This window comes from Trichechus manatus, unplaced genomic scaffold (assembly GCF_000243295.1).
Source record: "Trichechus manatus latirostris isolate Lorelei unplaced genomic scaffold, TriManLat1.0 scaffold00256, whole genome shotgun sequence".
Lineage (NCBI taxonomy): Eukaryota > Metazoa > Chordata > Mammalia > Sirenia > Trichechidae > Trichechus > Trichechus manatus.
This window is the reverse complement of record NW_004444192.1, coordinates 271,037-282,514: the sequence shown is the minus strand read 5'-3', so window position 1 is coordinate 282,514 and position 11,478 is coordinate 271,037. Positions and strand designations below refer to the sequence as shown.

General features: G+C 40.3%; 1 protein-coding gene across 1 annotated transcript in view; it reads left to right on the top strand.

Annotated features, from left to right (window-relative positions):
• Positions 1-4,256: 4,256 nt before the first annotated feature.
• The window catches only part of THOC1 (THO complex subunit 1), a 58,749-nt gene continuing 51,527 nt past the window's right edge, over positions 4,257-11,478 (top strand). Inside the window, exons 1-4 of the mRNA XM_004389697.2 lie at positions 4,257-4,392; positions 6,605-6,678; positions 6,772-6,832; positions 8,024-8,090. Coding sequence (XP_004389754.1) covers positions 4,339-4,392; positions 6,605-6,678; positions 6,772-6,832; positions 8,024-8,090 — 256 coding nt within the window. The 5' untranslated portion in view covers positions 4,257-4,338. The remainder of the gene's footprint in view (positions 4,393-6,604; positions 6,679-6,771; positions 6,833-8,023; positions 8,091-11,478) is intronic.

Here is an 11,478-nt window from a genome sequence, read left to right as displayed (position 1 = left end):
GGTATTTTTTAGAATTCCATTTTATCTGAAGAACCGCCTGCACTACTTCTACATATTTCTTCCTGGCCTCCACTGACAACCTCCCCATAGTGAGCCCCATCTAGCAACCAGGACTCCAAAGAGAAAGATAAAAAACAAAAAAGATGCTGCCCTGCTCCACGCACAGGGCTTGACACTCCAGCTTCAAGGCCACCTCCCCCTGCCAAGGACTGGCTTGCTTGGTGCAGGGTGAGGGAACCTAGGGCATGGGGGACGTGGCTGGATGGTCCAACTCTGGCTGTGGCTGTCAAGTGCCATACTAAGATATCAAAGGGCTGGAGTTCTCAGAGCAAGAAACTGCAGAGGAAGTCACAGATGTGGCATGGCCAATAATTACTTGTGAAGCTCAAAGGAAAAAAAAAAACTTTTCTAAACTATCAATAATAAGATCTTCACTATGCTAAATAAAAGGCCGAGTTATCTTTCTATTCTTTTTTTATAAAAATATTAATCACTGTCATATGATAAGGTGATCAAAGAATATGCAGTCAAAAATGTAGAGGAAAAGTCTTATAGAGGGATACCAGGCAGTTAAATAATAATGCTATTTTTCTGGATTTGCAATGTTTGTGGCATTTATAATGCATTTTCATTTTTCTCATTCCAAAAAAATTCACTTTCATATCAATTTTTTATTTGTAATTTGTATTCTTCTTCTTAAAGACCATCTCTCCCAAACCGTATAAACTTCAGGCTAAATCCACCCTTGCTCTGATGTCTGTTTTTAATTCTATCATCAATAATTTGTACCTTAAAATATACATACATGCATATATATACGTATACACACTCCATACAGAGATTGCATTTGCGGTTTCGTTTTCTAACTTTTGTTATATGAACTATATATTTTTAAATTTTCTTCAGTGATCTTAGAGGTACACATATTTTATAATCTAATAATGCTTTACCGTTTAGTTTTTTAAACTGATATACTTGAACCTACCTATATTGTGTTAATTAGTGAAGACAAGCTAAATTTATTTTGGCTCCCTTCTTGATAAAAAATTCAATAACATGTCCCCCTCATAGCAGATATCTCCTGGCCCTGCCTCCCGTCCTCTGGGCCCACTTTTAGTCTGGCTGCTGCTGTGACATCAACTCCACACAGATGAAAACGACAGCATTTCACTTCAGCTGCATCGTATCTTTTTTCCCTTCCCTCAGCTTCTCTACTATTGTGCCATTGCACAGAACACCTGTGGGAACCCTCTATGTACTCAGACATGCACACAGCAACATTCCATGCAGCAGCCTTTGATGAATGAAAATTGGAAGCCAGGGGATAAATACTCCCCCCTCTTCTTTGGGCAGGCAATTTTGAGACACATAATTTGAGGTTTTAGAGTCACCATTACTATAGCATTAGAAAGGGCCCACTTACCAGATTACCTCCTGGCTCATGTTCATTACGTGAGGACTCATGTTCACATCCACCACCACTCAACTCACCCTTCACCTGCCAGGCATGCCTGCTCTTCTCTCAGGTATCCAGGGAAGATCCACCAACTACCACTGCTCAGGTGCAAAATCCAACTAGACTTCTCCTAGCTCATGGGCGGTAATGGAGGTGTGTACACCTGTTAGACCATAATCTTCAGTACACTGGATCATTTGCAAGCTAATCCACCCCATTCAGAACTTCAGAGGGCAGTCCAACCTCCTCGTTTTGGGACTGAGGAATGAAAAGGAAAGCAAACAATAACCCATAGAATTGTAGATAAAATCCTCCTCAGCTCCTGCATTAATTAGGATTTTTTAAAAAAATAATTTTATTTTGTTGTTGTTGAGAATATACACAGGAAAACATACACCAATACAACCTTTTTTATATGTACAATTCAGTGACATTGATTACATTCTTCGAGTTGTGCAACCATTCACACCCTCCTTTTCTGAGTTGTTCCTCCCTCGTTAACATAAACTCACGGCCCCCTACGGTTCCTATGTAATCTTTTCAGTTGCTGTTGTCACTTTGACCCCATATATAGTTCTTAAAAGAGTATAATGCTCAAGGGCAGACTTTTTTTACTGGTTAAGCTAAACTATTATCCGGTTTTAAGAAGACTTCAGGGAATATTTTTTGTTTAAGTTTTAAAGATTATCTCAGGGCAATAGTTTCAGAGGTTCATCCAGCTCCCTTGGCTCCAGAAAGTCTGAAGTCCATGAAAATTTAAAATTCTGTTCTACATTTTCCCCCTTTTGATCAAGATTCTTCTATAGAATCTTTGATCATTAATGGCAGCAAGGGGAGCATCCAGTTCTTCTGGTCTCATGGCAAAGGAGGCAACTGCTCATGAAGGCAATTAGCCACACATTCCATATACTCCTCCAGTTCCTGACTCTCCTTCCTCTGTTACCCACCTCACTGCCATAGAGTCGATTCCAACTTATAGTGACCCTGTAGGACAGAGTAGAATTGCCCCACAGGGTTTCCAAGGCCGTAAATCTTTATGCAAGCAGACTGCCACAACTTTCCCCTATGGAGCAGCTGGTGGGTTTGAACCATCGACCTTTCAGTTAGCAGCCAAGCAGTTAACCACTGCACCACCAGGTCTCCTCTTCCTCTGTTGCTCTAGGCATAATTAGAACTTTTTGATGGCAAATGAAATCCAACTGCAATAGCATTAAGATATAATAAAAAGGATTTACTGGTTCATGTAACTAAAACGGATGGGGGTAGAGCTGTCATATGGCATGAAAAAGTCCAGGGCTCAAAACCGTGCTGTAATCAATCTCTCTTTTCACCATCTCTCCCTCTTACCCATCTGTCTCCCCTACTTAACATTTTTCTCTTCTTCTCTCTTCATTTCTTAGTCTATTTTTGTATCTTTAACCTTTTCTATGTATGGGCATTACTTTCTCCTTCTGTAGACAGACTCTGTCCAAAAGGTAGGGAAGATGACAGTGTAGCCCAATATTCACCAAGGCCCTTGAAGGAATTGTGCTGAACAACCAGTATGGCTAAAGGATATCATCTAACTGGCTGTTCAACATCAAAGAGCCCTTCCCAATATAAACTCGAGCTCTTGTGTTTGGATTTTTGTGAAAAATAATTTTATTCACTCCTGAGGTCTGTTATGTTCAAAATTAATAATCATTTTTAACACAATAATCATGTTACATCAGTTACCATCAGATTAACAAAGTATATTTTTCAATTAAATCCTTTTTTGATAATTTGGAAATTAAAGTTATACAGTAAAACCTGAGTGAGTCGGTTGGTTCTAAAAATAAACTGCAATGCTCCAGCTAGCCATCATTGTTCACAATTTCCACTTTGCGACAAGACTCTGACTAAATTATCTTTTCGTTAGCTTGCTTTACCCTTGTTGGATATAAATGAAAGGAAGAAGCATGATACAGTGGGTCTAGCTTTCTTCATTTAGGTACATGTGGAAGAGAAGAGCTGGTAGGAAGTTCCCATCGTTTGTGTCGGTGCTTCTTACCTCACTGCATAACCCTAACCGAGTTACTGTCACTAGGTTTCTCATTGGCCACGCCTCTCCTGTGAGAGAAGGCAAGGGAGGAAACCGCTTAGAAGACGCGGTTTTGCAAGAAGTATCTCTGCCCTGAACGCAGTGCCAGCCATTTCCAATCCGCGCCGGGTACTGCATTTCTGCTCCGTCTTTCTCTTTCAGTAGAGACCTATTATATGCCAGCAAAGTCAACTGATATTAATAATAAATAATACTTATATCCTTTACTAATTTATAATGTGCGCTTGTATCATCTCATTCCAGCTTTTCAACAGCCCTGTGAGCCAAGTATTATTTCATTTCAAAAGGCTAATACTCAAATCTAGAGCCCGTCACGACTCAGAATCTCGAGGTTCAAGCGGAATGACTACGGTTCGCCGGCCACGGCCACCATTTCCGCAGCTTGTTGTTGCAACATAACTCATTCACCTTAAATTCTCGGACAGCGGTTACCTTCGTGTGCGGCCCATCTGAGGCCGTAATTAGCCGCCATTCACCCAGCTTCCCAACCCCAGAAAAACCACAGCGATGCGCGACGCGGCCTTTCCCCACCAGGCAACGCCAAGCTGAGAGGGCGAGGCTGCCCACGTCCGCCAACCCCAAGGGCCGTACCCGAGAACCCGCATTAGGCACGGCTTGGCTGACTCAAGACTTCCAACGTCCACCTGAACTCACTCGCCACGGAAGCTCTCAAATCACAATTTACCCGCCCCACCGTTCACGGGCCTCTCTAGCTGCACGGACCCGCCAACTCTCTGCTCCCGACCTGACGTCATCGGCGGGCGCCGCAGCGCGGTGGCGGGCACGCGCAGCCAAGAAAATGTCTCCGACGCCGCCACTGTTCAGTTTGCCCGAAGCACGGACGCGGTTTACGGTGAGCTTCGGTGGCGGGAATGTGCAGGCCTGAGCTGGCGCTATTCTTTGCTCTCCTGTCCTTCATATTACTCGACTTTTCCCCTGAGGTAGAGCGGAAACAGAGGTGTGTACGCTTCGGCGTCTGCTCCCGGCCCCGTCGGGGGCTGGGTGATAGAAGGGGTGCGCTACCTGGCTCTTCCGCGCGTCCTCTGCTGTCTGTCCCCGCCCTCCAGCTGGCAGGTCCCGGGACCCTGTGTTCTGGGTGCCTCTGCGCACTGTGTGGAGATCTCACTCGAAGGATACCTCCAGTCCGGTCCAGCTCCTCTGCAGTGTTAGCTTAGCGGGCAGGTGTCTCCAGAACTGGAAGGAGAGCTGCTGAAGGGGGAGGGCGGGAGTGATTCAGCTCGGAGAACCGGCGCTCGCCCGGGTTTCCAAACTGCCAGGTGGTTGTACCGGCCTCCCATTCACCACCCTTTAGTCCTCCATCTCTCATTCCCAGTAGATGGGAAAGGGGACCCTAAGTGGGAAAAGGCAGACAGGTCAGTTTGGGAAGCGTTACCAGATGTCACTGTGTTCTTACACATTGGAGAAGGGTGGTTACAGCACTGGGGAAACACCTTTCAGAGCGCTTCCATGTTAGCTCATTTAACTCTTAGACTAGCACTGTGATAGGCTAAATTATATTATCCCCAGTATATGAGATAGAAACTGAGACTCCAAAAAATGTTGTCATTTACTTCACTGGTTTTTCTGACTCTAGACCCAGTACTCTTTATGTTGTCTGTCACTGCTCTCAGTATGAAGAAACACTGTTCTAAATTATTTGACTGTATTCGTCTTTAGCATTTGTACTAATATTTAAAGGCATGATTCAACTACTTAGTTATTTAATTGTGGTTAGGTAGTAATAGTGATGCCAGAATGAAAATTCTGTGGAAGAAAATTATTCTTTGTATCAGTTTTCTTTTTTGCAGGGTTTTTTTTTTTTTTTTTTTTGGTATGGTGTGGGGTTTGTTCTTTAACAATTATATCTTGTCTGTGTGATCAGAATAATTTTCTTCGTGTATTTTTGTAATCCCTGGTGCCTTCAAATTCTAGGAGGAGTAACAGCTAAGAGTAACTGTTAGAAATATCCAGGATCATATTAGTCCTGGAAGGGACCATTTAATTTGAGTTCACCTAGTCCAGTGCTTTTCAAGCTTTAATGTGCAGTAGGATCACCCGGCTGCCTTGTGAAGTGGAGGTTCTTGTTCAGTAGATCTGGGGTGGGACCTGAAATTCTGTATTTCTGATGGCACTGCTGCTGGTGGTAGGAAGGATCTAAGACAACCCTCTTATTTCACTGGTGAGGAAGATGAACCAGAGAGTGTAAACGATATGCCCAAGATTACACAGCCTGTTAGTGCAGAACCAGGCAGTGTTTCGTTCTGTAGTACATGGGTTCACTGGGAGTTGAAACCAACTCGCCAGCACCTAACAACAGCAAATAACAACAAATTAGTGGCAGAGCCAGGAATGGAGATTTCCAGCATAACTCTAACTCCTCTACAGTCATCTAACACAGTGACATTCCAAGTGCATGTGAATTTTCACAGAATGAATGATTTTACAGTATTTTTATCTTTAGATTATGACTAAGATAATCAGCAGGTATTTATTCAGTGATAATTATGTGTCAGGGACTGTGCTGAGTAAACTACCTAGAGGAGATAGGTCTTGAAAAATGTATAGAATTTGGATGAGCAGGTGGGAATATGAATGTGAACACACTAGAATGAACTTGATAGAAAATGATGAAAAAAATGGCTAGAACTTAGTGGCGTATGTGTTAGGGAGTAGTGGGAAATAAGATTGGGTAGATTGAGTGGGATGACATCATTGAGGACCTTGAGGGGGGGTATGAAAATTCAAAACATGTGAATAAGGAGCCATTTGGAGATTTTAAAAAAAGCAGAATGCTATCATGAATGTGATAGTTAAAGGGATTATAAGTGGGGAAAACCTGGAATGAGAAAGTGTAGGTAGGACACTTTTGCCAGGTTTAAAGCAATGCGGATCTGAATTACTTCGTGGCATTTGGAACAGAGATCACAAAGGAAAGGTGTATAGGTAATTTTTTCCAGCTATAAACATTTTTTAGTTAGAAAGGCATACTAAGTTATAGTGATAATTTTTTTTTCAGTAAATAATAACAAAATCTTTCCAGTTATTTGCCATTTTTGTTTTTCTAGAAGTCTACCAGAGAAGCCTTGAATAACAAAAATATCAAGCCATTGTTGAGTACCTTCAGCCAGTTACCTGGCAGGTAAGGCATTGATACCTATGAAAAATGCTTGCCTAAATCTTTATACTTACCCTGACCTGTTTGAAAAATAAGGTTGTCTTTTGTTTTTAATAGTGAAAATGAAAAAAAATGTACTCTTGATCAAGCTTTCAGAGGTGTTCTAGAAGAAGAAATTGTAAGTTTGATTTTCCTTTATTGTTAAAATTTTGCCAACAAATTACTAATCTAAGTGTTATTACAAAAAACATTGCTTTTGTTGTTAGAATGGGTATTTAAACATTATTTTTTCTAGAGTGAAGTTGCTACTTTGTGAAAGTTGACTTGATCATAGTATAAAACCAAAAAACCAAACCCACTGCCATCGAGTTGATTCCAACTCACAGCGTCCACATAGGGTTTCCAAGGCTGTAAATCTTTACGGAAGCAGACTGCCACATCTTTCTCTTGTGGAGCCCCTGGTGGTTTTGAACCATCAACCTTTCAGTTAGCAGTAGATTGCTTTACCCATTGCGCCACCAGGGCTCCTTTTAGTCAGTATAGGAGTTGTGGAATAATTAAGGATTTTGATAGCACAAATGCAATTTAAGGGTTTGGTTTAATAAATGAAGAAAACTCCTCTCCAAATGAGTATAAAACAAGTTTGGCATGAGGTCTTATTGAGAACCAGAGGTTGAAGTTGAGTTTTCTCACTTTTCTATAGAAACAGTGATATATAGTAGCATCAAAGATCTAGTCCAAGGATATTCAGCATGGGGCCTGGGTTTCCATGCCCTCATTTTCCTATGACATCTTTCTGCTCAGTTAGTATATGTAAATAACTAGAGCCTATCTACCTTCAGTGATTCCTCTAGATGGCAGAAAAGGTTAAGCACTGAACTAGTAACTGAAAGGTTGGCAGTTTGAATCCACTCAGAGGGGCCTCAGAAGAAAAGACCTGGCAATCTACTTCCAAAAGATTACAGACTACCTCCCTTCTATTCAAACCCTCCCTCAGACACATTGATGCACTGGTACAGTTAATACCTCTGGCCTGACCTCTGCCCTGTGACATGATTGAGTTATGGCCTCAGCACTTCTGTACTTGGTTAGCTTATAGCGTTAAATGTGCCGAGTAATTATTTCTTGAGACCATTGGATTTTGAGTTGAGTCACCTGTTTATTACTTGCTGTACTTCTGCAGTTAACAGGTTATATCTGTTACTGTTAGTATTTTTGTATTTTCTCTTAGAGAGTAACTTTATTTCTTACAAGAAATATTTTTATCTCATATTTGTAATAGTCAATTTAATGTCAAAGGGTTATGTTTTTATTGTTGTTAGTCTGAACTCTTGCCCCTAAATTAAATTGTTTTCTCCTCTGTTGGTAGATAAACCATTCATCGTGTGAAAATGTTTTAGCTATTATTTCTCTTGCTATTGGGGGAGTAACTGAAGGTAAGTGTGGCTTTGTTGTTGTATTTTTTTTTTTTTAAAGTAATCTTGGACATGCCATGCTTTATTTAAAATTTCTTCTCTTCATACCTCTCTCCCTGTCTGATCTGTTCATTCCTCAAGTTCTGCCTGAACCCCAGCTGTGCCATGAAGGTGTCCCAGTGACTTTAGCTCATATTTATTTCTCATCTCTATAATGTAGTGCACATTTTGGCACTTTCTTTGTTTTCCAGTTTCATTCATTTGGTAAATATTTATTGAGCATCTACTATGTGCCTGGTACTGAAGTAGGGCTGGAGATTCAGTGGTGAATAAAACATACTCCCTGCCCATAAGGAGCTAGTGGCAAAGGAAGGAAACAGACATGTAAGTGTATTACTGTGTGGTGTAGTACTGTGGTTCAAGTGGGAATGAAGTGTTTGGGGAGAACAGAGTAAAAGTGACTCTTTAAATGTGAGATCTGGGACAAGAGAGATGATGAGTTTGTCAGGCTGAAGCAGAAGTGCGTGTCTATGCAAAAGCGAAGTGCAGCATGGCTAGAGAACTGTGGAGCAGGAGGATGAGAGCGGTGAGGAGAGAAGCAGGAGGGGTAGCTTAGGGTCATTGTAAAGGGCCTTGTGTGCCATGCCAGGGAGGTGCTATGGAAGGAGAATAGGACTGTGAGAGACTACCAGCAGGAAAACTAGATAGGGGACTGTTGAAAGGGGCAGAGGCGGTAGGGGATCATTTCAAGAGACTTGAAATAAACAAGGCACATAGTAAGTACGCAGTGTCTAACATAGCAGGAGCTCATTAAATATTTGCAGAAAGAAGGAATTAAAAGTTGGTGTACCAGCACTCTAACCAATTTGATTAAGATACTCATTAGATTAAATCAGAGTATATTTGTGTGAAAAGTATCTTTTAAACCGTAAAACGTTATTCACGTATTATATTACTTTGATACATATTCCTACAAAACCTAGAGCACACAAGGTGAAAGGGTCTTCTGGGATGGCTGCAAGCTATTTTGTGTACTTAAGCCTGGTTCATAAGTTCTGCTCATCCCTTCATTCATTAAACATACCCAAACTAGTTCCACAATGCAGCGTTCTGTTCCCAGTTCCTGTCAGTTTGCAGTGTGTGCTTGGTTCATTCATTAGCTTGATATATAACTCTTGTAAGTTGGTAGTGTTTTTAACACCTGAAATTGTACAAAATCTGGACTTAAAAAATCTAGACTTAAGAACTTAAACTTCTGTAAATAAAGGCATAAATGCTTGTTTTATTTTAGTTTGAGGGGAAAAAATTCTTTCTTGACAGAGATTATTATGGTATTGTTCATTTATGTGACATGTTTTCTAATTGTCAATAAATATATTTTGTTAAATTCAACTTGGCAGGTATTTATTGAGCCTCTATGCAGTGTCAGGCATTTTACTGGGTAAAATATATAAAAATGCTTACCCTTAAAAAGCTCATAGTCTAGATAATGAAGGTAAATAGTTAAGATATGATAAATGCTGTAATAGAATTATGTACAGTGTGCTTCAGAAGCACAGGTGAGGTAGCCTGCCCAAAGGTATCAGGGTTTTTTTAGAGGAGGTAACATTTACTCTATGCTGTGAAAGATGGAATAGGAATATACCACGTGATAAAGAGGAGGAAGACTGTTTAGGTAGACAAAACATAGTAAATAAAACCATGGAGGTACGAACATAGCAAAGTGTCAGGGAACGGAGGAGGAGCTGTCTGTGGCCACAGTCCAGGTGAAGCAGAGAGGTCAGTGCAGAAGCCTGGACTCAGGTTGGAAAAGTTGGGGGGAATCAAGCTATAACCCAGTGGTTCCCATGCCTACCAGCTCAGCATAATCATCAGGGAATCCCTATTTTTAAATGAGGTTCTCAGGCCCTAGCTTAACGTGACTGGATCAGAATCTTTGAGGGTAGACTCTAGGAACAAATTTTAAGTTCTGTAATTGTTAACTTATGCCAGACTATATACTACAAGTCAGGGCAGGGTATGACTCAAATCTCTTGGATGTACAGGACAGAAGTCATCTAATTGAACCTCTGGCCTAGCCTGACTCTGCTTTGTAACATGCCTAGCAGGTGATCCTCCAGCCACTGCAGGAACATGCCCATTTATGGGCGCTCACTGTTTCATTCTTTTGTTAGACAGTTCTGATTATCATAAGGTTTCCCTTGAATTCAGCTGCAGTCTGCTGCCCTTGTTTGGCCTATTGGTTCTAGGCAGTATCCCTCTTATGTGTAACAGCAACCTCCAAGATGTGATTTTGCTAGTACGGAGTAGAGTTGGAAATATTACTTCTTTTTTCTGGACGTACTGTATTAAAGCTGTGTCTTGGGCTTACAGTGCCCCTAGATTTTTTTTTTCCACATACCATGCTTAAGTGGCTATCTTACTTAAACACATAACAAGTGTTAGTAAGTACCTGTTGCCTCAAAATAGAAGGAAGATTGAGCAGGAGGATAAAAGTGAGTTTAGCTAGTCTAAATGACCTTTTTCTTAAGAAAAATCTTTTCATTTATTGCTTTTCTTTAATAACATTGATTTTAGAGATAAACAGTAATTTTCTACTTCGTCATTCTTTCCCCTGAAACAATACTGTTACTTTAAATGTTTGATCATACGTCAAATCAGTATCAAGCCTTTTTGTTATCTCTTTTGAAGATAATCTTTTCAGATCACAAAGATAATTTAGCAACGTTACAGAATATTTGGAAATGAGAAAAGGGGAAAATACTAGTCATAAGTTCCTCAACTTCAAAAAACTACCATTCATTTTGGTATATGATTTTAGTTTCTCTAGTCTTTAAAAAAAAAAGTTATTATTATAACCATAGTATACATACAGTTTTGAATCCTGCCTGTTTCACTTAACATTGTATCATAAGCATTTTTCCAAGTTATTATAGTCATCATAACCATCGTTTTTAATTGGCTGCATTATATTCTTTTGAATAGCTTAGTGGTGAAGAAAACAGACTGTGGAGCCAGACTGCCTGGGTTCGTATCCCAGCTCTACCACTTACTGGCTCTGTGATCTTGGGCCAGTTATTTAACCTCTCTGTGTCTCCGTTTTCCCATTCTATAAAATGGGAATAATGATAGTATTTACCTCTTAGGGTTATAAGAATTAAATGTGCTAGTATATGTAAAGCACTTAGTGTACCTGACATATAGTAAATGCTCTAGAAGTGTTAATCAGAAATTATTGTCTTCATCGTTATTGTTGAGTGCACATACCAAAAATTATTAAAGCATGTCCCATTTTTGGACCTTTTTACTTCCATTTCTTATCCTTATAAAACTTTGTTATGAGTGAATAAGTACCTTCAAAGATATTCTTCAGATTGTTTTTTTATAGGTTATTTTACTGTACAGTTTT